General features: G+C 40.7%; 1 protein-coding gene across 3 annotated transcripts in view; it reads right to left on the bottom strand.

The window, feature by feature from the left end:
• The window catches only part of cgnl1 (cingulin-like 1), a 32,387-nt gene that overhangs the window by 1,644 nt on the left and 5,383 nt on the right, over window positions 1-25,360 (bottom strand). For 2 of the 3 annotated variants that reach the window (XM_031314143.2, XM_035999462.1), the window contains exons 3-18: window positions 25,160-25,254; window positions 23,559-23,664; window positions 22,905-23,006; window positions 22,269-22,405; window positions 20,295-20,433; window positions 19,364-19,576; window positions 7,752-7,958; window positions 7,504-7,608; window positions 7,261-7,413; window positions 6,565-6,735; window positions 4,138-4,299; window positions 3,846-3,935; window positions 1,396-1,479; window positions 1,062-1,186; window positions 502-610; window positions 213-376 (exon numbers count right to left, since the gene is read on the bottom strand). In XM_031314143.2, coding sequence (XP_031170003.1) covers window positions 213-376; window positions 502-610; window positions 1,062-1,186; window positions 1,396-1,479; window positions 3,846-3,935; window positions 4,138-4,299; window positions 6,565-6,735; window positions 7,261-7,413; window positions 7,504-7,608; window positions 7,752-7,958; window positions 19,364-19,576; window positions 20,295-20,433; window positions 22,269-22,405; window positions 22,905-23,006; window positions 23,559-23,664; window positions 25,160-25,254 — 2,162 coding nt within the window. The remainder of the gene's footprint in view (window positions 1-212; window positions 377-501; window positions 611-1,061; window positions 1,187-1,395; window positions 1,480-3,845; window positions 3,936-4,137; window positions 4,300-6,564; window positions 6,736-7,260; window positions 7,414-7,503; window positions 7,609-7,751; window positions 7,959-19,363; window positions 19,577-20,294; window positions 20,434-22,268; window positions 22,406-22,904; window positions 23,007-23,558; window positions 23,665-25,159; window positions 25,255-25,360) is intronic. The other variant, XM_031314144.2, reaches the window with a different exon arrangement.

Below are 25,360 nucleotides of genomic sequence, written 5' to 3'. Positions count from 1 at the left end.
GCCAACTCCACACAGAAAGGCCCGGGACGGCCAGAGTTCCAACCCGGTACCTTCTTGCTGTGAGGCCACAGTGCTAACCATTGGACATCGTGCTGCTTATAACTAGGACACTGAGAATGTATGTGTATTATTATTTTGTTTTTAAACCCTTTCTTATTTTAGTCTGTAACGGATGACAAATGGACAATCGGATATTGTTTTTATGCGTTTACCTGATCTCATTTTGCAGAGCTTTGAGCTGGCCGTGGAGCTGCTCATTGGCCTCCTGTTGCTCATCCAGGTCTCTCTGCAGCTTCTTCTTGCTGTGCTCCAGTCGGTCGATCTCCTCTTCAGCCTCGTCCATCTGCCTTTTCAAGGCCTTTAGACGCAGATTCAACTTCAAGAAGAACCAACAAGCACAGGGTTCCACAAATATTTTCACTAGATGGCTAGTCATTTAAAATATGTAGTACATTGAGTTTAATGATGGTTAGTCAGGGCATGAAAGTGTGTATTACGTACTTGGTCCTTTTGATCTTGCAATGAGTTATGTTCTTCTTCACCCTGCATCATCATCTCTTTAACCTTCCTCTCTAGCCTGCGGTTCACCAGCTGCAGGTTGGCACGCTCCCTGAAACCCATGCAACGCAATGCATCATCATACTGTACATGTAGTGCAGCACATCATATTGACTTGCATAAAGCTTTGAATTATAATAATTAAGAGCTGTTCAGATTTCCCCCCTAAGGATTTGATTACCCAGAATTGGATTTTTTCCTCTAAATAAGAAAATGATTTAAAAGTCACTGTATAGTCTGATTTAAAGCCCCATTTCCAATTGATGTACATCATTTAAAGCAATATTAAAGTTGTGATCTCCTTCTCCTATATAGGCTCCAATGTTGTAGTCTAAATCCATCAGTGTCTAAGTATAAACTTGAACTTAGAAGTCACTCCCAGGTTGTCATACCTAACCTAGTTCTCTACTTTCCAGTTAACTTTCCCCCCTAACGTTTTCCTCTTCCGTCACCTTGACCACCGCACACCTCATCTCTATTCCCCGTCGGAGCCTTCATCTCACCTTTCCTCCCCCTCCAGTCTCCCCTCCAGCTCCTGTATGCGATCCTCCAGCTGGGCTACCAGGCCCTCTTTGTTGGACTTGTGGGAGCCTTCTAAATGAGCCACTCTGCTCTTCAGGTCTTTGGTCTAGAGAGGTCACAAAGAGAGAAGTAGTGAGGCACATAACTGGGCAAATGTATGTGTATATCATAATATATACAGTACAATAATATTAGTGTATCAAAAATAAATGAATGAATTGGAAACTCAATGAAAATGATGAAAAGACATATGAATGAAATGAGTTGGTGCTTTGTTCTGAGTTTGTAGGGTTTTCCTCCAGACAGAGTGTGTACCTGTCTCTCCAGAGCCATCTTGTCACACTCCAGGTCCTGTCTGCTAGCCCTCTCCTGCAGGAGTTCATTCCTCATCTGCTCCACCTGTCAAGCCGAGTCCAGACACTGTCATCGCTACGGTCCCATACAGTCTGATGACAATTATTATCTGATACGGTCTCACCCACACCAGAAACCACTGTAGCGCTCAGTGGCTCAAAATGCTAAACAATAGAAGACTTAATGCTGAAAGGGCCTCAGTTAATTAGTAAGCTGGATTTTCTTGTTTGGCTGCATTCCACTTTTTGTTGATCTTTATGTCAACTCCCAGTGACACAGGGTTGTAGTAAAAACATGTTAAAATAAATCAATGCCAGTAGTTTCTGTAACGAATATACAGCTGTGGGCTTTTAGACTAACATATTATTAAAATAATAATAAAATGTTATTTATTTAAACCTGGCAACATTTTTGTGTTAACATTAAAGGAATAGTTCAGTTTTGGAGTGCAAACATGACAAGTTGTGCATTTACATTGGCTTATGTGAACATAGTAAGATTTTGTTACCAGACTAGCTGTATCAGTAGCAGTATTTACTCTAAGCTAAGCTAACTGGCTTATATTTAACAGACGGACAGATATCAGAGTGGTATCGTCTAACTCTCAGCAAGAAGGTGAATAAGCATATATCCCAACATGTCGAACTATGCCTTTAATATTAATCTGATGTGATCAAATATCCACTCACTGAACATGAAATCAACTCCGAGAGGCCTTACTGCATGAACATGACTGCTCAATGATAGCCTGGTTCAAAAGAAAGAAGGATCCGAAAAGAAATCGATACAGCCGTGATGGTTCTTTCTTTGTGAGGGGAGCTTAGAATTGCTGATATTTTATGCCAATTAGTAGGTGACAGTGGGCTTCTCTGATGAACGATGGCCCCTATAACTGGTGCACCCAGCACAGTGCTTGAGGGAGCTGAATCAGCAGACTGGAACATACCGCGAAACTAATCTGCTTTGTGAAAGACGGCAGGAGAGGAGAGGGGAGATTACTCTCATTTAGACAGGAGAGGAGCACCTGGTGCCAGGAGAGACGCAGGTGTTCTTCCTGCTGCCTCTGCTGCAACCCCAGCACCCCTCCATCCCATAGCCATACATCCCCCTTCTCCTCCCCACAGACATTAGAGCACAGTACACAGCACACACACACCAGCACATTCCCGCGGGTGTGTGCACTGACAAACACACACCACGAGCACTCAACCTACTCCACTCTGTCTGCACAAAGCTCGAGTGTTGCCCTGACAACCAACCTCAGCCTCATGCCGAACCAATACCACTTTGTCACGACGCCACTCTTTCCTCCCTGCTAGGGAATTTTTCAAAAGGGAAACCATTTAGGGAGATTTTAAATACTCTACTCAACACACACTAAGCCTCTCTTGTTGTCGCTACGCACATTAATTAAAAATTTTGGCCACAAGCGTTGAGTCTGTCAGTTCCACACTGAGAGGAACCTGTAGCCAGGCCTTACAGGCCTGTGTTTGGATCTCATAGTTTTTGCATTTAATATTAAGGAGATGCAAAGGTTCCATGAAACTCTGACCACAATACATACACATTTGCATTTAAACAGTAGGTTGCAATAAAGCAGTGTTATTTAAAAAAAACTCCAGAACTAACATCCTCCCTCTGATTAGTAAGCACTCTTCCACAAACAAACAATCCTAAAAGCACATGTACTTTATCTAAATCTTACTTTACTGTGCCTCCGTCAGCAGCTTTATCAGGGAGGAAGGAAAACTGGAGCATTTGCTTGTGAGGATATAAAAACTGACTTCAAGCACAAGAACTGGATTTGTTCTCAAGATGAAGTTACTGAGTGTAATTTTCAAGTGAACTCCACAACCTGAAAACTTGAGACATTTGGCAACTCGCATATTTTGGCCCGAGCAGCGCATTAAGAGGGGTCTTTTGTGACTGATGCATGAAAATTGGATAGGCACTCTTAGACCACGCGGGCAGGCCGCCAACATGAATGATTATGCAAGATCATCTTACAAAGCAATAACCCGTCCACTTTATCCAGACCAGAAATAAACTGGGAATCCTGTGGTGTGGATATTATATGTAAGAACACACACCTCAGAGTGAGCACATGCACCGAATCACTGATATAACACATCAACCTGCATATAAATCATTACTGAATTTACTCTTTCAGGACTATATTTGAGACCTGAAATTGTTTGGTAGAGATCACGTGTTTGTTTTGTTCAGAGATTAGTGACTGCGGTCATGATGTTAGAGAGGTGGAAGACAAAGCAGCAAGAGATCTGGATATCATTCACAGGTTGAGATGGAACAGAGACATGTCTGTGTGAACTAAAGTGTACATGGGCAGCAGGTGACCGACACAGGTGAACAGGGATAATGAGAATGTGTTGAGAGTGTGTGTGTTGTACCTGCTCTCTTCCTCGGTCTATCCTGTCCATCAGCTGGTCTCCACTCTGACGCTCCTCATCCAGGTCCAACTCCAGCTGAGCGACCCTTTCCTGCAAAATGAAGCCGATACATCCATACGGTCAGTCAGTGTTGCTATATGAATTTGTTTTTCTATAAATAATTGCCAACTGAGGTATACTAAGATGTTTGAGTATCCTAAATGATGGTCATAAGGCCTTTTGCAACGATCTGACATCATCATGTCTACTAATGATAAAACCATTATCAGTGGCTTTATTTGACATTATGTACCTCCATGAGTTTGACGCGTCGAACTTTTTCGTCTTTAGCGTGGGCCTTTGTCTCAGCCTCCACCTCCAGATCATGAACCTTTTTCTCCAGCGTCGTCTCCCTGAGCACGGCCTCGTCTCGTTCCCTCTGGCACTGCCGCAGGTCCTCCTCCCGACGTGACAACTAAAACAAAATGCATCAACATATTTCAACACCTGAAAAATGACTGAAACATCATTGCACATTGCCCACACATTTCATTGTCCTGTGTAAATACCTAGACCAAAGATTTTGAAGATCAGTGGACCTGGTCTAGTAGGGGTTCAGGGTCTCATTAAAAGGACCCTCAGCATGGTTATAAATACTTCTTGAAAGTCCATCTCCCTGTTCAATATGTCATCTTTCTTCTTATCTTAAGTAGCCTAAGTATCTTAAGTATCACAGCTGTAGCGATGACCAACAATTTAGTTGCTGCTTAGGGAAAATATTATACAGTTCCCTGAGAGTGACTAATGAATCCAGTGCAGCTAGATTTTCCCCGTGTTCACTCAGCAGCAGTGCCCCCCACAGCTGTAAAATTGCCCCCATTGCTTAATGCTAAGACAAAGAAAATTCATCATCTGCCCTTATGTCTCAGCCAGAACAAATATTTGGCCATTAGTGCAGAATTATTCCATATTTCATTATGTAAATAGTACTTAAGTAAGACCTAATTTAAGCCACGGGACTAAAGCTGAGCATACAAAGACTTAGTAATAAGCGTAATGGAATATTCGTACATCGTCTCTCAAGCCCTGAATAGCAATAAGCAAGTTAAAGGATTAATAAATGACTGTACTAAGGAATTAAATTACATCTAGCGAGTGAAACCTGCTGTGACTTACTGCTGTCTTCTTGGACAGGCCTCTCTAGAAAGGAAAGACTTTTAAAGAAGAAGCATGTGTGTGGCCTGCACTTGTAATTTTAGTGACAGTCTGCCAAGTCCACTTGGTTGGAGATGGACGGGGCAAGCTGGAAAAGTGGACTCACTAGGCCCAGTCTAAAGTAATCTATTTCTCTGGAGAGGGCGAGGAGGATGTGATTCCTGCCACCACAGCTTTCACAACAATGATATCACAACACTGACATCCTCCTCTTCCTGTACACCAGCTGGACAAAGATACATCAGCATGGATGTAGACAGGAAAAAAGGATGCTGACCATGTCCTATACACTCCACTCACAAGCACACATACAGCTAAAAGCCCATATCAGGAACATTCAGATCAGTAAATACGTAAAACTGAGTGGCAGCATGTTATGCATGTCAAATAAAGGCTGAAAGTAATGACTCCAGTAGATAGTTCCTCCCAGAGAAGGAAATGTCAATACTCTTATTTTTCTTTGCTTGGAAGTCTCTAAAGCCTAAAATCATCTTAGCCTGCCAAGTCCTCTATTAAAAAGGTACCCAGTGAAGTTTTCATCATGAACAGACAGTTTTGTTTACAGGGTTAGAGTTAGGGTACAGTGTGAGTATCCTTAATGCCTAACATACATGATGAATGCATTTCCTACCTCGAAAACATTTTCACACACACCCCTTTTTTAATGTTTTGAAATCTGCAGTGTTTACATCTGCTTGTTTACAGTTATCTTCTTCTCCTTCTTTATTGGCACACTGCTTCCTTTTGGGGCACATTACCTCGAGCAACTGTATTTCATTACTGTTGATTGCACAGTAATGTAACATTACTTCACAGCCCCACTAGTGGTTCAAAAACTGTTTTTTTTTGTTTCATCCTCTTTTCTTTTACATGACCACATCCAATATCAACACACTGAACTTTGACAGCCCTGCCTAGTTAAATAAGGTTTGATAACTACGTAAAACAGCATAAGCCATCCTCTTTCTAACATAATATACACACATACATCGTTTCCTATGCTCAACAAAAACATTCCTTACATTCTTAACTGTTGACAAAGATAAATTGCTTGAATGCAACAATGCAGAGTGGTCTCAGGTTGTCAAGTTTCACCATTATGGTGCTGTAGCCACATCAAAGGATTATGAAGAAATTCTCCACATTTCCCTTTTAATTCTAGCTCTTCTAGCGAGTGTAAACATTCATTTTAATAAAGAACAGAGATTTTCTATGCCTTTACTCGGCTCAACTGCTTCACTTTAATACTATGTTTTGGGTTTAAGAGGACAGCAGGGAGCAGAAATACGTGATAAGTGATGACATCGCACTCTGAAAGGAGAGGATGATGTTGGCTGGAGGAGTCAAACTGGTTGAAAAAACTATGGCTCATCATCTGCTGTTCTGCATGGGAGGGCTCAGTTGGGCTGACTAATGATGGCCTTGATTTGACCACTCTGACCATGACAGCGGTGTCAGTATTCAAATCTGTGACTCCTTTCTGAGGGCCCATTATGTTAGATGAGGCTGACGTAGCACACTGTACCTCTTCTTGCAGGATGTTGGTAGCCAGTAGGCACTTCTCCAGTTCCTGTCCTCGCTCCTTCAGAAGCCTCTGCAGATCTGTCAGCTCCCTTCGGTTGTTCTCTTTATAAATATCAATCTGTTCCTGGAGCTCCAGAGTGGATGACTGGGACGCCACCACAATATCATTCATCTGCAGGCACAGTGAGGTAGAGTGCAGGGCAAGAGACAGAAAGAAATGTGAGGAAAAACAAGCATTGAATCCACATATCCAATCTAAATCCTTTAGAATCCCTTAATTTAAAAAAAGTTAAATACTTCAATGGTCCCAGAAAAGAAAATGTTCTTCAGTCACTCTTACTATTTCTGCCCTGATGAAAACACTGAGGTCAAAACGAGTTGGCATTTCAAACCAACATGACTGACTCTATAAATGTTTAATATACCATTTCTCCTGGCTTTGCCCAAGAGTGCCGAAAGAACAGTTTATTTTCTGTAATTGGTTTCATTTTTCATCTTCAAGAGCAATATTATGTTCTCTGGACTGACTGCATGTGAAACTGAAGGAGCACTGGCCTCCGCATTGTTTAAATAACCAATTATTTAAGAACTACTCAACACAACTCTTTGCTACAAAATCTGCCATCTGAGAACAACTCTACCTATGCGTTGCCTGTTAGGATAAATGTTAATGTACTATAGACTCAAGTACACTCACCTCCCTCTGAAGTTTCTCCACTGTGCGGTCCAGCAGCCTCCTCTCATCCTCCATGTCGTTCTTCATGTGCTTGAACTGCTCCTTTTGAGTCCTCTCTTCTTGTAACCTCACCTCCAACTCCTTGTGTTCAGTGCTCAGTTTGGAAAAGTTCCTCTATAGAAGGATACGATATTAAAAATGACAAACTGTCCATGTGATAGAAATTTCTCTACAGGCAGTGTAGCGCAGTGTTGCTGATCTCACCTGCACATCCTCCAATCGAATGGTCAACGCTCGATTGGCACGCGACATCTCCTCTTCTTGCTCCTTAATTTCAGCCAAAGATTCTTCCAATTGCTTTTTCTCTCTCTGTTAAGCAGACATTGGCATATAAGACTTCCATACAGTATAGTATAAGACATTGGCAGTGTAGAACAAAACCAGATTATAATAAAATAAAACTAGCAGCAGTTGAGTGACCGACTTCCTCTTTATACATCTTGACCCCTCACCTCCATTCGGCCAGCTCTTTCCCCCTGCCTGCTCTCCTGTAGCTTGGCATCATCGATGATGCGGTTGAGTTTGGCCACCTCATTTTCCAGCTCCTGTGCCCGCCTGCGCAGACGCTCGGCCTCTTGGGTCAGCCGTCCTGCTTGGCCCTCCACTGCACCCTTGGCTGCCTCCACTTCAGCCTTCTCACGGACCACTGCTGCGCTGCTCTGCAAATCAGAACAAGACACAAGGCTTCAGTACAAAGGAAGCAGGAGTCTGTGACATTCATCAGAATGTGGAACAACGATGCATGATGGAACATTTGAGAATCTCTCCAACAAACACCTCACGTAACAAAAAGCTTTTTGAAGCGCTCAGTTTCTCACTGAACCTTTGTTGCTGTGGAGACACAGAAAAACAATGTCCTCCTGTAATTCTCTCACACTTCATAATAAAGCACAAATGGAAGCAACTCAATCTGAGCTTTCATTAGCCTCTGTTAACTGAGGTCCATACAATGTTAGCAGGCTAGCAAGGCAGATCTGCTAGTCTCTAGATTCTAAGTTTTTCCACCTGACATACTGCTGTGAGGTGGCGTTTTTTTTTTTTTTTTTTTTTAGATCAATTGTTTATAATTTTTTAGCACCATTTATCATTCAGATATACAGAACAAATTCCACAATATGTGCCAGGTAATGTCAGATGGTGCATAGAACAGATAAACAAATTGAACAAGAACAAAAACCCTCTCCCACCCCCCACCCTCTGCGGTCTCGGGGAAAACAAAAGCAACAAACAAACAGAAACCACACCTTGCCTAGTCACTCCTCTCTAGTTCTCGTGATGTCATTAGGTCTGATATTTGTGCTGCTGTGCTTTTCCATAGGTCTATAGTTGATGATTTGGCTTTGTTAATCCTTGCTGTAGAGAGCTCAAGCATAACTATGTCTAGAAAATACGCCAACCACTGTTTTATACAAAGCAAATGGGGGGGAACCAGCGTTGAGCTATCATTTTCTTGGTTGCAGTTGAGCCAGCTAGCCAAATCTTCCTCTGTCTCTCAAGCAGGTGTAATTTAGAGTCATCATTAAATAACAAAACAATCGGGTCAGTAGGGATTAGATATCCTATCACATCAGATATTATTGATGTTGTTTTATTCCAGAATTCATGCACCTGTTCACACTCCCAGACCATATGCAGGAAAGTTCCAATTTGTTCAGGTTGAGAGAATGTACAATAGGAAGTAGGAATGGTTTTCGAGACGCATCTCTTCTGAGGAGTCCAATATGTCCTATGGCATATGTTGAAATGGATATACTGGTGATTTGGGTTATTGGAACAGTGGAAAATGTTGTCCCAAACTGCCTCCCAATTAATTGTGTTCCCCTCAGGGCTCAGCTCTCGTTCCCATTTCGTGAGGTGGCGTTTTAGACAAGTCTTGAGACAAGCGCCTGCAGTGGCAGAGACAGAGTTAATGGGGAGTACTGTGAGCTCTTCCTGTACTCAAATATATGAATGAAGAGTGTGCTTTGGCTCTGACATTTCAGGGTGAAGTGTTGTGCAGGAGGCAGACAGAAATACATGTCCGTGTGACAGGAGACAGAGACAAAGAAAACAACCACATGACTTAATCAGTATGACAGATAACAGGTTTCAGTCAAGATGACACCCTTTCGGTGAACTAAAAAAAACTGGTTTGTTATTCCTTGTTATTCTCATTCTTAAATTTGTAGTACAGCACACTGTCCTGCAAAATTACATTGCAATCAGCAGGAAGAGGAAATCCTAAAATGTGGGTTCCTTTGACAGTGATATATCATATGTGTCCCTTTTTAAAAAGCACACAGAAACAGACTATCATAGCAGACTTTAAACTGCAGCAGGTAAAAGTGTATTGTATGTTTTGTGAGTTACAGCATAGTGTAGTAGTGTCATTGGGTATTTGAAGGAGGTTATGAAGATGGTAACTTATTTACAAATGAAAAATTTAGTTTCTGCTGAAATCCTGCTCCAAATTCCATTTGTGACTAATTTGAAAGGAGCTCATGGATCAGCTTGCCGTCATGGTGCGTACATGCAGGCACCTCCTGTACTAGTAAGATGAAGAGTGCCTCCCTGTTTCAGTTGCAGCAGGCCAGTCAGACCTGTTTCCCCTGTCTCCACAGAGCCGCCCTCATCTCTGCCTGACTGGGTCATTTAGTTAGGTCAAAGGAGCCAGGAGGCCTGTACTGACTCAATACTGCCAAATACAGAGATAAACCTCTCAAGATTAGCCAAACAAATGAGAATTCGTGCTCAACAACAAATAGCAGTCAAATAATATAAGACTGTATGGTAACTAAAACACAATTGCAAACACTGCAGATCTTATATAAAAGAAGCTGTAAATATTAGAAACAACTTCTCAGTAGCAGTACAATTCCTCAGCACCACAAACTACAGTATTACAGCCAAAATTACCATCAAGTTGAATCAACACTTCTAAAATAGTTTCAACAAAAACTGAACAAGTATTAATATCAAACTCCATTAAAGTTTAGCTCGATATACCTGTTTACTTGTACAAACTGGCAACTGACAGAGGAAATACGTTTGCATTTGCATACGTCTTTTTGGAGTGATGTAGCTGCAGTTTGGGCCCAGGTGAGTGGGTCTCTTGTGACATGTTGGGTTACAGCAGATTCCTCATGTTGCTTTGAGAACTCGCATATCAAAGTGTTGGTTTCCAGTGGGGTTGGGCAGGATGTAGCGCTAAACACTGCTTTCACTACAATAATAAGTATTGACAGTGTGTGTCAGTGCTCCATTTTAGTTCGGCCCTCACATCTCGCTGCCTGTCCCATTTCCCACATTGTGTCATACCAGTTAAAAACATGGACAAAGCCACCCAGCCAGAAAGAGGAAGACCCTACTGCTGCCTGTGAGAGGAAGCGGGAGGGGATGCAGTGACGTTAGCCTCTTTTTATTAGACTTTACCTTCTGCAACTCAGATTTACTTGGAGTGATTTTAATTGACCTTCATTATGATCCGTTATATTTATGACAGATCATCAGCTGTGGAAAGATCTAAGACATAAATGTCACCTCTAATATTACAATCACGTACCTGAGAACCATTAGTATTGCCTATTAAAAGCCGACTAATTTCTTATACATTCAGTTTCTTATGAGGCTATACTATCTTTCTTGTGCACTCCTACAAAGTTAATCATTCATTAAAAGTGTTAAGTGTTATTAAAGCTTACCTAACAAGCAATGAAGGATAAGGACTAACAAAACAATCACCTTATCATTTGTCCATTTAATAATGTTCTTTATCCCCTAATTAAATATCAATTTAACAAAGAGACTGACAACACAAGCTGACTGTAGTGTATTAGTACAATATCATAAAAAGTATGTCTTTTTTCGCCACTCTACACTAACTCAAAGTTTGACTTGGTGTCTTGTTTGTATTCAAACTGTTTGTGTAAAGTTGCACATTAACTTTGTTCAGTCTTTGAAGCGCTCCATGAATGCTGGAGTATGTGTCTCAGGTCGTGTGCTGTGGTGAAATCTTGGCACTCAGTTATTCCCACCAAATAAGCTTCCAGCATAACAAAAGAGCTGATGGCCTAAAGATAAATACATTTACAACAAACCTGCAAGAGAAATCTGCAACCAAACAGCGTGTAGATCGTTTTCCTACAAGTTCATTCCATATTTCAGAGAACTGTATTTTCTATAAATGCCAGCAAGATCAATCCCTTTATCAGGTATACAGGCAACTCCATAATACTGGACATACACTTTCATAAAAGACATTTGAGCTACAAGTAACCAAGTTCAAATACAACTCTGAGAGACCCACTATGAGCAGGTAAAGAGGTAATATCATTCAAAATTACTGCAAACACAGATAGTTTGTCCACTTTAAGACATTTTGCCACAAAGCCATATTCTTACATGTTGTCATTTTCTTCCCTCCCCATTCCTGATGTTGCTCTGCTTGTGCTTCGTTTTCCTTTTTTGAAGACAAACATGTTGAAGGTATTCAACCCACCCCCCCATATATTTTCCCCCAGTCCACCATCTGGCAAACTATGAAAACAACAAAATGGCGCACAATATAACATGCAGTGCAATATTATGTTTCAAATGTTACAGCAACTGCGAAAACACACTCACTGTGATTTCACTTAAAAAAGGGGCCCACAGCAACACTGATACATTGATTGATGACTGATACCAAATTAAGCTTCTGCAAAGGTTTCATGGGGAAGAGGTTTAATCTCACATTTACACTTTTTTTTTTTTTACAACTGGTTAATTCCCTCTCTTTCCTGTTCTTCCTGTCGTATATATTCACTGTCACTTGTTCACAAATTGCATACATCACCAATATCTGTTCATTTAACTTTCCTTTTGCGCACTACAAACCAAACTGTATGATTCTCTCTTTTTTAGACCAATTGTTGCAAAACCATAACCTCCACCTTACCATCACCTGCAGATTGCACTACTGATTCAACACAGGAAGCCTCAACATCCACCTGCTGTCTCTGCACTACCACAAGCATCTATAGTTTATCTGTTTCTAGTTGTCTTTTCATTGAAATACATGTTATTACCTTACAACTTCAGTCTAAACAAAGAGATTATAGCTTTGCACAGGTGCAAAAATATGCATGGCTATAATGAGCCTTTTAACTATAGACCAGCTATACTTGTAGACATGTATTTTATGTTTATTGGCTAAACAATAAAATAAAAAACTGTCCACAGTCATTAAGAGTACACGTCATTTCATGTATGGTTTCACATAACCCTCATATCAGGAAAAGAAATATAAAAAAAACTCCTTGGCAGTGTGGAAGCCTTTATTTGCTTTGCCAGCACAAAGTGTGTGTTACAAATACAACAGCATTCCTCATTAAAGAATGTACCCAGACCTGAGGTTAACTGAACAGAAGGCCTGTCATGAAGTGAAAGGAAGGATTGAAGTAAAAATTAAAACGCGACAGCTGAGAAGCTTTGGCATCTCTTTGGTCAAATGAGGACGATAACCAAATCTTGTCATGTACTCGGAGAAATGGAATCAAAAACCAGCTTTTAAAAGAGTCTCTGTGCAAAGCCAAACTGCAAGCTTGCAGAGATGTTTGGATATAACAGGGTATTATAGAGACTGGTGAGATTGTGCCGTAAGAGACATTGACGTTTCTGAATTAAAAATAAAAAGAGAATTTAGTAAAATTGCTTCTTAAAAATAATTTTTGTTTTGTTTTCTAAAAGTCCCAAGTCCTCCTTAGAGTGACCTTAAAGTGTCACATTTAACTCTTTGGGATCCACCTGTTGACACCACAAACACTATTTCCTGACAACTACACCCACAACTGCAATCGTAACATAAATAAGCATGGCTGTAGGACATAAACATGTTTTCATGTGCCTTCATCACAGTACACCTAGCTTGCAAGATTAGTAAACTACTTATTCTTTAGAAAAAAAGTGAACACGGCATATTGAAATCCTTTGAGGAAGTGGTAGAGCAATTTGGAATCCCTAGGTCTCAAATTTTTAGATATTTGCAACTTCACCATCTGTTCTTCAGCCCAGAAGGCAACAGAATGTTTAGATAAGGTGTTGTTGAAAGATGGAAAAGGTCATGAGGCTTCTGAGTATTATTCTATGCTTACTGTATGCAAAACCTGGGGGATAGAGCCTTCAAAAAGACATGGGAAAGGGATCTGAGTATTACATTGGATGATGAGGAGTGGAATAGAATCTGTAGGAATATTTAAAATATGTCACGCGATGTGAAGGTGGACCTCATTCTGTTCAAGATTCTAGTTCTAGATTGCTTAGAATTGGTCTGAAAGATAGACAAAATTGTTGGAAATGTAAGACAGAGGACGGCCAATTACTTCATGTCCTATGGTCCTGTGATAAGGTCCAGGAGTTTTGGACTGGGATACTTGATTCAGCCCAAGATTATTTGTTCTGGGAGATGGGTCAATTGTAAGAGGGATGGATAAGCACATGAGAAGCTGGGTACAGACTAGTTTAATGATAGCCAGAGAGATTATTTTATCAACCGTCAATCCAGCAGTGGGCTTGTGAGATGGCTAGAGTGGCAGAGTGCGTTTGAAAAAATGCCATATAAACGGTTTGCCAGAGGGGTTAGGGTTATGTATGTATATACTAGAAAATGATAAACTAGCTGAGCTTTCTGGAGGGCTCCTCAGAAGGTTTGTGCTGGGGAGAGACGTGCATGATGGGCTTATGGTGTTGTCATTTATACATTTGTTAATTTGGCTTATTGTCTATTTTGTTACTCTTTGGTTGAATGGTCTTCAATATTGTAGTTATTGTGTCATCTTTTCTTGATTCTTGTCTGCGTGGGTGGTGATGATGAAAGGGGGAGGGGGATATATTCATGTTGCGAATTGTATGTTTATAAAAAAAATTGTTGATCACAAAAAAAGAAAAAAGTGAACATACTATCGGAAGTGATCTGTAGCTGAGGGTATCCACGTTCTCAGGGCTGCACACAAAAAAACATTTCACATAATTTTACTAGTTTTTCACTCCCTGGCCATCAGTACAGTCACTTACTGGATGAATCCCAAAACCTGTAAGAGCACTTCCTGTAGTAAAGGCAGAATTATATTTAATAGCAATCATTTATTTTTGGGTTTCCTGAGACCAGATTTGATTAAACTGGGTCCTGTGCTCACCACTTTGGAGTTATTAAAAACTCCAGGATAATCTAATACAGAGTCTTTTATTTCTGTAAAATATTCAGCAAAGATCTGTAAATCCATTCATTTTCCAATGTAAAACTGGATGATAAAATGTGAAGGCATAATACGGTATAAAGTACTGCATCAGATGTAGCACTTCTTTAGTATTTATCAAAATAAAGAATGTTAGTTGAGTGTGACTCAAGACTTTGACTTTCAGGCTTCACAGTGCCAATGAAATCATGAACTGCTATCCTGGCTAAAACTCAATCAAAGACAAAGAGGGGAGAAAACTCCTTTTCCATTTTTTCAGGCCAAAGGCCAAAAAAGACAAGGTTTGAATAAACATGTGAGCGAGAGAAGGAATGCCCAAAATCCACATCCCACACAACAGTAAAAGTGTGGAGACTAACAACTCAAACATGGAGATCTCAGGCCAAGCTATACACATTAACAGTGAAGTCCAAATTCATGTTCTGAATCTGTCAGCTGGCATAGTTACAAATACAAGATCAAAATGTAATGTAAAATAATAACAGGCCGCTGGATTCTGGTTAATTAATTCATGGTCATGTGGATTACAAAAAAGGCAGAACATCAAAAAACATTGTAAAAAAACAAAAAACATGTAAAAAAATGAACAATCACCTACAACTTCACAATAAGACACACTGACTGCCTTTAAAAGCACTGCTTGATGAATGCAACCGCTCAGGTTTTAACTAGGGCAGCACAATTAATTGCAATTTTATCAAAATTGGGGGGGCGCGTAATATTTGTTAAAGGCAAACGATGTGTCAAACCATTCTAAAGTAAGTATTGTGGTGCTACAGAGACGTCCCAGCCTACAAATTTGGCAGATTATGCTTCCACCACATCAGTGCTCACAGGCAGTGAGGTAAAGGAACAACTAGTCTTGCATTGTCAGACCTCCAGATCTCCACAACGCTGCAGAGTTAGGAACAACACTTAAATCCAGCCACCGCCTGGTTTTACATGAATGTGACCATCATATGGCCGTGCAGCAAATGCTACTATATTTAGTTTCCCTTTTTAAAAGTGTCATCAAACTACAAAGTTATCATTAAAGCTATTTGAAAATCAATACGGATAAATGGCTAACTCCTTGCCATCTCTGTCAAGATCCAGAAACTCTCCCCATCATTTCCTTCCTCACTCTCTGCCCTGCGTCTCCTTCCTCCTCTTTCCAGTCGCCTGCTAAATCAGCTACTAAAGCTACGCTGGGAAATATAATGCTATCATCAAACACACAGACTCATGCGGGAGTCTTTACTTTCAAAACAAGCCCGAGGGGGAACTCTTCTCTGAGCCACGTAAGTTTGATGATCAGACAGTGAGACTTTAGTTCACACACGGGCAGAGATTACTCGAGAGGCAGGCTGAGATATGGCCGAGAATGGCACAGGCCAGAAAATGAACAGTGTTGGATGAGCGTGGAATCACTGCGGAGTCTTCTGTGGAAACTGTGGAGTTAGGAAATGAAAAAATACGGCAGTTGGGATTGAGGTTACTGATGAGAGCGTGATAACAATGTGGCCATGTTACACACTGTGGCTCGAGGCTGTAGGTGAAACATAACAAGAGCTGGAAATGGTGTGATAAGCACGAGGCTCTGTCTTTACAGTTAGGAAGGGAGAGTACAGCTGAGACCTATTAAAGCCTCTGACACTGAGAATCCGGAGCGCTGCAGAGATGGAGATGCAACTGCAGCACCCTGAAGAGGCATAAATGAAAAGATCCGAGCCTCTCCCGCAGGTCGGAGCGGGTGCACTGTAACAGAGCTGGAGCTGAGTAAAGAAGGAGGTCGGCAGGGTGCACATTCTCCACTTCGACCCAGACATTCCTGGAAACGGACCCTTCTCTCTACTCACCGCACCTCATCTTTCCACATTCTTTGCATACCAGCACATGCTGACATGATCAAATCCACTTCTAAATGTGCCGACTGTAAATTGTTACAGAGCATTTAATAACTCAGGTAAGTATTACTTAAAATAAGCAAATTCACATCTCCTCAAGAAAGTATGAACAAGATTTTTCATCCTTGATAAAATTCCAGATTTGAGCTCATTGAAAACACAATACAGCTTTCAATTTAAGACACAAAACAGGCCCCCCGCTCCTTTCAGGGGGTCAGCTACGCATCCCCTTTTCTACAGCACACTGACCCACTTATTCAGCATGTCCCAACCCCCGCTGCTATTATTGTGTGAAACAAACTCATCATTCATCATCGACTGAGGTCCGCAATTACCCCCTCTTTCAGGGCACAGAAAGAAGAGGGGACACGACGCAACTCAGGAACAGCAGCTCATTAGATTAGTGATGGCTTGCCACTGCAATTAACTAGTATACAGAGCAACTCAGCGCTCCAGTTTCCAGCATTCTTCTTCGCTTGGGCTGCTCTGGTCAACGGAAACACCAGGGCCACTCAAAGGGGGAACTTTGGTTCAGGCAGCACTTTGGTTCGAGATGGGGCACAAAAATAAAAAGATACAGAGTTCACTCCTGCTCTCATTTTCCTCTGTCTGACAGCCTTATACAAAGTAGAAGCGTACATGAGATAATAAACAGTTTTAATGTCAGGCGTTTTCATAAGCTGCAGTTTAGACTATTGGCGACATGCTGTGACCATTTGAACTTCAAAAGGCTTTGGGTTTCATGGTGAGATTTAGTTTACCATTTTGCAAGATTTCTTTTGGTATTTGAGCCTATCACGCTGTATTTTCATTACACAGAAAACCATGTCTAGAATAACAGTACTTATTACCGACATGCTTTCAATACACTTATTTTGCAGATATGACTACAAAATGAACTTGTTTTTTATATGCTGACTTGTCAAATCTTACTGTATCATCTGTTTGCACATTGCCCCAACATAAACAGCATATGTAAACAGGTAAAGCATAAATGCTCCACTGTATGGATGAATTTGAGTTAATGTTTCTGCATAATAATTGATAGGCAGTCTTCTAATCTACAAATGCCTCTCAAAGTCTAACCTGAGGACAGAACATTAATCCAAGGACATGAATTTAAGGCTCCAACGAATGAAAACTTTTTTATATCTTAAAAGAGAAACAAACAATGACTTCATCTTGCCAAGTGTTTATAAAGCACTGATGGCATACTCCCTCAGGGGAGCAGTACCTCTGTTCAACAAAAGGAAATGTTCTCATAGACTGTTGGTGCAGAGCGCTGCTGTGGACCCCCAACCGGCCTGCAGGAAGCTGAGAACAAGGACAACTTCCACTCTTTGAGACAAACAGGACACACGTGAGTCACACAGCGGCCTACTGGAAACAATGTGTCTTCAGTCCTTTCAGTGTGCTGTCTCCTGCCATGCACTGCTGCTCATTTCATCTTAACTCACCTTCCTCCATTTTTGGAACAACAGTTTAAAAACCCTCTCTGCTCTAAAGAAAATGTACTTCTAATAATTCACTCTTAAGTAATGACTGGTTCATTACTGGTTCAATAAGGATAATAAATTATGATGTGCACTATTTCAGAAGTTTATTTCTTAGCAATGTAGTAAAAACAGAACTGCGTCCAAGTCTGTTTTGGAGAATATCAGGGCCTTTAATAGAGACTTGCTACTAAGCTATGGTGACCTTGCCAGTAAGGCAACTCTTCGTCATATACAGATAAATGTCTCTAAATGTTATAATCAAACATTCTTCCTGTAAAATGTTCCTCCCTAGTGGAACAAGCTGAGATAAGAAAAAACCTCCCCACTTGACTGGCGAGAAGGACGATGACGAGCTACATTTAGCAGTTACATTGTGTTTCGTTTTCATTTTATCAGTTTGCTCTGTTGACGCAGCTCAAGTGTGTGAACTCAAGCTGAGCTCAATTTCCACTTGCGTCATTTGAAAAAAAAACAAACACAAAACTTCTTACTGCTTCAGGTGAATATCCTATTCTATGCTGATCATTGTGTTCAAACTACTTTGTTTATGCAGTGTGATTACATCACCATTAAAAACTGGAATGTTTAAGCTTTTTATCATCAGCATTTCTCTGCAACCCAGCAAAACCAAATCATGGAATCAAGGATTTATGACTAATACAGCAAGATATGCACAAAACACCTGCGCATAACATTATAAAATCTATTCATGTATGTGGAACTTGTAGGGTTAACAGAACTGGGAGCTCTGTAAATATTGAAAAGTCAACTGCTAACTTGTCTTTAACTTGTCATGTACATGAGGCTGTAGTGGGGTTACTGAGGCAGGTTTGACAAACTATTATTTACCGAAGGAGACTGAAGAGTATTATGCTAAATGCAGGTCTGTGAAATAATGTCGTTGGATGATAATATAAAAAAATAGATATTATAATATAAAATATTATTTTACTCAGGACTTTTCTTTGCACTCTGATCATTGCCTTGTACAGTAAATGGTAAATGGACTGCATTTATATAGCGCTTTTCTACCTTACCGGACAAAGCGCTTTACAATTTGCCTCTTTTTTACCTATTCACAAACACACATTCATACACCGATTGTGGCGGACCTGCAAATTGCATATTGCCATCATTAATTCTACATGTCTTAAAAATTGCAACGGAGACAGTCAAACAAGGCCTCTATGGCTCCTTTTCCAGCTCTTTTTACAAATCCTTTCCATAGAAATGCATACGGTACAGTATGTCCTACCTGGTCTAGACCAGTGTCTCAGTATTTGGACACAAACACAAACACGCACACGCACACAGTTACAGCTACCCTGATGTGCTGCTTATCTCCACACTCCTCTGTGACAGGGTGTGTTTCTGGAGTGGGGGAGGGCGAGAGCAAAAGGAAATGAAGAGGAGGGAACACAGGAAGTCAAACTGGAGGGGAGGGAGGGGAAACAAACGGGAGGCTGATTACCTGCTTGGCCTCCACCAAAGATGTCTGCAGCCTGCTTATTTCTTTTTCATACTGCTCCCTCATCTTGTCCACCTCCTGGTCATGAGCGGACACTTCCTCCTTCAGGGCTCCTTTCAGAGCTGTCAGCTCCCTCTCTCTCCTCCTCAGCACCTCCTCCTGCTCCTCCTTGGCCAGGAACACTTCCTGCATCTCCATCTTCAGTTGCATCATGTCCTGTGGAAAATAAAGACAGTTTGCTAACTTTTTATCACTTCAGAATTTGCAGAATCAGACTGGAGTTGACCTGCCGACTTTGACTGTGAGCCTTAAGTTGGCTCTTGCCTACACTGACACTTCTCACTGCAACCCCATTTATTGAACTGTTTATAGGTCAAAAATTTAGAGCTAAAGACAAGACAGGATATGGACCTTTTGGAAATAATCAATAACAGCAATGTGGTCATTCTACAGTTCCAATATTGTATTCAGCTGTATTCCCATTGAGATTTTAGAGTTTATTCTGTAGCGTCTCCAGAGAGAAATCTTTAAGATAAAGCTGTCACCATATGGAGTTGCTATGGTTTAACGGAAATGTTTTTCGGCAAACTAAAAAATGCATTCTGTGTTATTTCAGTGTGACAAACGATTTTGCAGTATAGGATGTAACAAATCATTGAGCCCCTTCCAGACAGGCTGGTCTCTACACTGGTTGCATGAAAGTCAAAACTTTTAAATACAGTGTGAAACAAACAGCACCTTAAATGTTCACTTACGCCAAAGCAACATTTTACCATATGGTTTATGTACATGGTTTTAGTATTCAGGAGGCAGAGTAGAAAAGCTTTTATCTTTCATGGTGGTTTTGGTGAGGTAGTTGCCATCAGCCACATGTTCTAAAAGCTTAGAGCAAAAAAAAAGTTTCTTCTTTTAAAAACAATGAACACTGCATTACCGCCATGATGATGTCTTTTTCTCCATCTGCAGCTGACTTCTTGGCTAAGTCGAGCTCGTCGTGCATCTCCGACAACTGGTCCTGCAGGTCTCTGATCTCTGTCTGGTGTTGCTCCCTCTCCATCTTCACCTGGAACAGCCTGATAAACCATGTGACATGTCACAACACAGTACAGGCACTCTACATACTGTGTATAGTCACATACACACCCGCACTTTAATTAGCACATACAAATGGCAGCACCTGTGCTGGGTCTTAATGTGAGGTCTACAGAGCACAAGGGTTAAAACGAATACCTGAACAATGGCAAACCAATAATGTCTAAACTGCCTCGACACAACAACACTGAGGGGGAGGGTGATAATTGATGTGAGGCACCTCAAACAAATCACCACGCAGTAATGTAGACTGAAGCAGAACATCTATTCCTGTTCTAAAAATAGACTAATGAGGTTGTGTAGTGGGCCATTCATAAAACTAGGCCACAAAGTGAAACTACAGATGATAATCAACTGAAAAACAAAACTTTAATTAAAACTTTGATAAGTGAAATATCCTGTATTCAAAGAACAAAAAATGTATTGAGAATAAAGGCCCAGCAGAAAAGGAGGCAGAAATAGTAGACAGTAGAGTAGCAAGGAAAATCCCCAAAGAGTATCACAGACAATTTAAAAAACCTTTAGCTCAAACATAGGCAATGTTCCTACTATTCCCATCTAAAACATTCAGAACCAGCTAACTCAAAGGGGCAAAAATGGAGCTGGATAGTTAGTGCTGTCAGAATGAATAGTAAATCAGTCACCAAGCACATATTAATGTGGAGGGTGAAAGATAAACCGAACAAACCAGAGGAGACACAAAGGGCTGTATAATAAGACAGAGGTAACCACTTCAGTAACTATCAACAGTCTGAGTGGTTTTATAAACAGACATCCTACACTGTTTTCAGCGTGACAGTACTTCAAAAGCAACAGCTGATAAAAAACACATCAAGCTAATTATTATCATTATTTATTATTATATGACCTGGGGAAGGTGTTAACAGCAGCAGGGTTCAGCAGGGATTAATAGTGCAGCAACAAGATCATGATCCCTCACCAGCTTCCCACTATAAACACTGCCAGTTGTGTTTACTGGAACATATGGCGTTTTTCCATTACATGGTACCTGCTCGACTCGCCTCGACTCTACTCGCCTCGACACACCGTGCGTCCGTTTTCCATTGCAGATTTTAGTACCGCCTCAGCGTGGCTGGTCGTTATGCCGTATCGATGCACACACCAGCGCACAAGTATAAACATCAGGCCACTTGAGTTTGTTTAACAGTTCTGTGGAGGCTCCACGCAGAGCTTTCGCCGTAGCCTGTGTAGCCTATGTAAAAGTGGCCTGATGTTTATACTTGTGCGCTGGTGTGTGCGTGGAGCCGGCCATGTGTGTGTGTAGTTAGGCTACGGCGAAAGCTCTGCCGGAGCCTCCGCAGAACTGTAAACAAGCGGTGCCGCAGTAAACTACTGTGACCTAACGCGACACACACACAGAACGTCGAAGGTGTGTGTTGCCAGAAGACACATTTTGTTTCAAATTAAGCTGGAGGCAGCAAAAAAAAGCAGCTGGCTAAACTGTTTAAAAATAGCGGGTTTGTTCAGGACACCCCCGTCTGTCGCTTTCACGTCACCTTTTCGGCTCGCCTCAGCTCGCTTGGAACCTCGACTGAGGAGGTACTAAAAAAAGTCCCTGTTAGCAGGTACCAGGTACTTTTTTTCGTAATGGAAAACCAAAAAAGGCGAATAGAGTCGAGGCGAGTCGAGCTGGTACCATGTAATGGAAAAGCGCCAATAGAGGACAACCAAGATGGAGATACCAGTACTGGCATTGACAATGAAAACAGTAAACACAACAAAGCTACGCTACTCGATTAATCTTCACTTATCATTATTGACCTGTCATTGTCCAGAATTGCCACTGTGGACTTACTCTTCCACTGTGGTCTGGAGCTCGACCTCTGTTTTGGCTAGTTTTTCCTTCAGACGCTTGCACTCCTCTACACTCCGCTCCAGCTCCTGCTGCAGCTCCTTCAAACCTGCTACTGTCCTCTTGTCAGCTTGATTCTTCTGTTGGTGAAACACACAAATATTAATGTTGACATTTCAGTTTCAGTATAGATACACACATCTAGTCTTTTACATCTCCTGCACCAAGCTTTCGGGCTTTGGATTGAATTGATGTCATTGTTTCAATCCGTTTGATTGAATCATAAAGACATTGTCATTTGCAAACAAGGATCCCAATTATATGGAAAAACAGCATATAAGATACCCATGTTGTAAAAAAAAAAAAAATACCTGAAAAGTAAATTCAAAGCAAACCACACTGTTTTGAATTCCCACTTTCTTTATTTAAACACCTATTCACTACAGAATTACAGGTTTTCAGCTTACCAATTCAAACCAGTAGTCCAAAAATATCTCTTTAAATTCAACAAGTTGAACAGTAATCCCTTAAACCTACTGCCCAAACAAACCCTTTATTAAAGGATATTCTCAAACAACAACAAGTTCAGCAATAAACCGACACGCCAACATAAACAGGCTGGTGTCAGGCTGTTATTACCGTGGTTTGGTCCTCAAGTTGTCTCTTCAGTTCAGCCATTTCTTTCCCCAGTTCATCATTTTGCTCCTTCAGAGCTTTGGTCTGCGCAGCAAAGTCCAGGGGCTGACAGAAGGAGACAGAGGTTTTAGAGTTGCTTATTTCTTACTGATCCATTATGAATAAAAATACAAACTGAATATTTGGACTCCGGCATCAGCACTCAGTTATTTAGTAAAGGGTAAACATTCCATAGCTGACAGCGCAAAGTAAACAGTCAGGAGTGCTAAAACCTCAGAGAGATAATATGCACACAGTTTTAAAAAGGTCTCATAAAATCTCTTTGAGATCACAATTTTCTTCAGTGGTTTGAATCAAACAGGACGTAAAGGAAATATTTATATGGAAATTCATGTTAGCACATATAATATAAGTAAATAATACAAATAATAAGTTTGTTTGTTAACCAGTTGGGCTATACTTTGGGAAGCTGATCCCTTAAACATACATCTCTCACCCATTTACTGGTAGAAAGCTAAATCATGACAGTAAAACTGCACTTTTACACCCCCAACATTATGATTTCCATATAAAACAATATGTAAAAATTGCAGAGGAGACCTTTTATGGGTTCTTTAACTGTTAGTTGTGCACAGTTAAGATGTAACAATGTCTCACTTTGTTGTCGCCTTGTGCGCTCGCTGTGGCTCGAGACTTCAACGTCTGTATCTTCTCAAAGACAAGGTTGACCTTTCTCTTCGTCGTTTCATCATTATCGCTGCTTCTACACACACACACACACACACACACAGGTAAAAAAAAAAAAAAAACCTTTCTGTGTTTGGGGGATCAAGAATTAATTTCAGACTGTTCTGGGAAAAGAGTAAGTCATTCCCAGCCTAGACAAGGTCAGAAAGGATCATACTGCTTTGATGTGTCACCTCATAGCACAAACAGCTTCAATAGACCGCTCCAATAAACTATGAGCCACATGAGTGGAAGAATCAAACATATGGGTAGTATACATATAACCCTAATCCAAAGCTAAAAATGTTGCAGCAAGCATGCTGGGGTTATGTACTGTATGTCCTATATTTAATAAAAATAAATAATTAAAAAAAAGTGGCAACCATTTACAGTTTTTGATTTGGTCAGTAAAATCCTTCCTAAACATCAATTTCTCCAGAGCTAAGAAAAGCAGCTTTGTCTTGACTGAGCATTTCTGAGTTTATCGCCAGACGTTTAAAAGCCCAAAGACGGGAGGATTTTCTCAACCCACTATTACTCCTTCAGTTAAAGTGAAAACATCAGAATCCACAAAACTGGAGTTACACCACTTTCACATGACAACAGTGATATATTATTTCAATAAATTACATAGCTGACGCCCCCCCCCCAAACCTCTCCTCCTACAGATGATTTTCATTAAACCTTTATAACCCCTTTTGGTGAATGTTTGTCTTCAGAGGCCTTGGGAATGTAGCTCAGTTTTAGCCCCAGCCCTTCCATCTGTGTTTCCTTTCCTTTGTCCTGTGACTCCTGACCTGTGGCCCGACACACCCAAGCAGTTTCCTGCTCTCTTTCCACATTATCACAAGTCTGTAGCACATGCAAGATTTGTAGAAACTTGCAAATCGTTTCTAACTGTAAAATCACACAACTAATACAACAACTGCAGAGTACAGTGTAACTGGCATTTGTCTTTCACTTTCAACATTCTCCAGAAACAATTCCTGACAGTCTCTTCTACCATACTGTAAGTAAATGACTGCAAATAATGCATAAACCATCATATCCTTTAAAATCTGAACTGCATTTAACCTTTTAACCCAACATGCCTTTCCTTGACAGGCAGTACGTGTCTGATTACAGAAGCAAACAGAACGTTTTCACACTGCACTAATGAGAAAGCAGATAGAGAAAGTGGGAATTCTGCAAAAAAGAAAACCTCCAGACAGCTGGATCTCTCGCAGCCTGGATGGGAGGGTAAGAACACATTCCTTAACTTTTATCACAAACAGTCCAACTCTGATAAAAAAAAAAAAAACACGAAACAGTCTATTCTTTTATGATGCATTGCCTTATGTTGCAATAAGTTGGATTTGGGCTTTAGAGTGAACAATATGCTCAATTCATGATTTAACTGACAACCAAGGATTAAGGCTAGAACATTTTTAACAATATCTGGTTTATTTTATTATTTTTATTTTTTTTTTAATCAATGAGCAAATACAGCAAGAAAGTACATTGATAAGAACAGAAAAGTCAAGATAACTCACCCATCCTTGAGGTAACTGAACAAAATTAGTTTTGCAGTCTCTTCGTGTGTTTGTTGTGAAAGCTCCCGTTGACCTTTCAGAAGATCAGGTGTCGCCTGAAAACGAGAGGGAGATCATAATGAAATAAGAAAGATCTTAAGAAACCAAAAAAATTTGTTCTTTTTTCACAGATTCTTATTTCGATAAGACTGAACAGATGGT

This window comes from Sander lucioperca, chromosome 3 (assembly GCF_008315115.2).
Source record: "Sander lucioperca isolate FBNREF2018 chromosome 3, SLUC_FBN_1.2, whole genome shotgun sequence".
Lineage (NCBI taxonomy): Eukaryota > Metazoa > Chordata > Actinopteri > Perciformes > Percidae > Sander > Sander lucioperca.
Note: the sequence above shows the minus strand (reverse complement) of the source record. Positions and strands in the feature narration are given on the sequence as shown.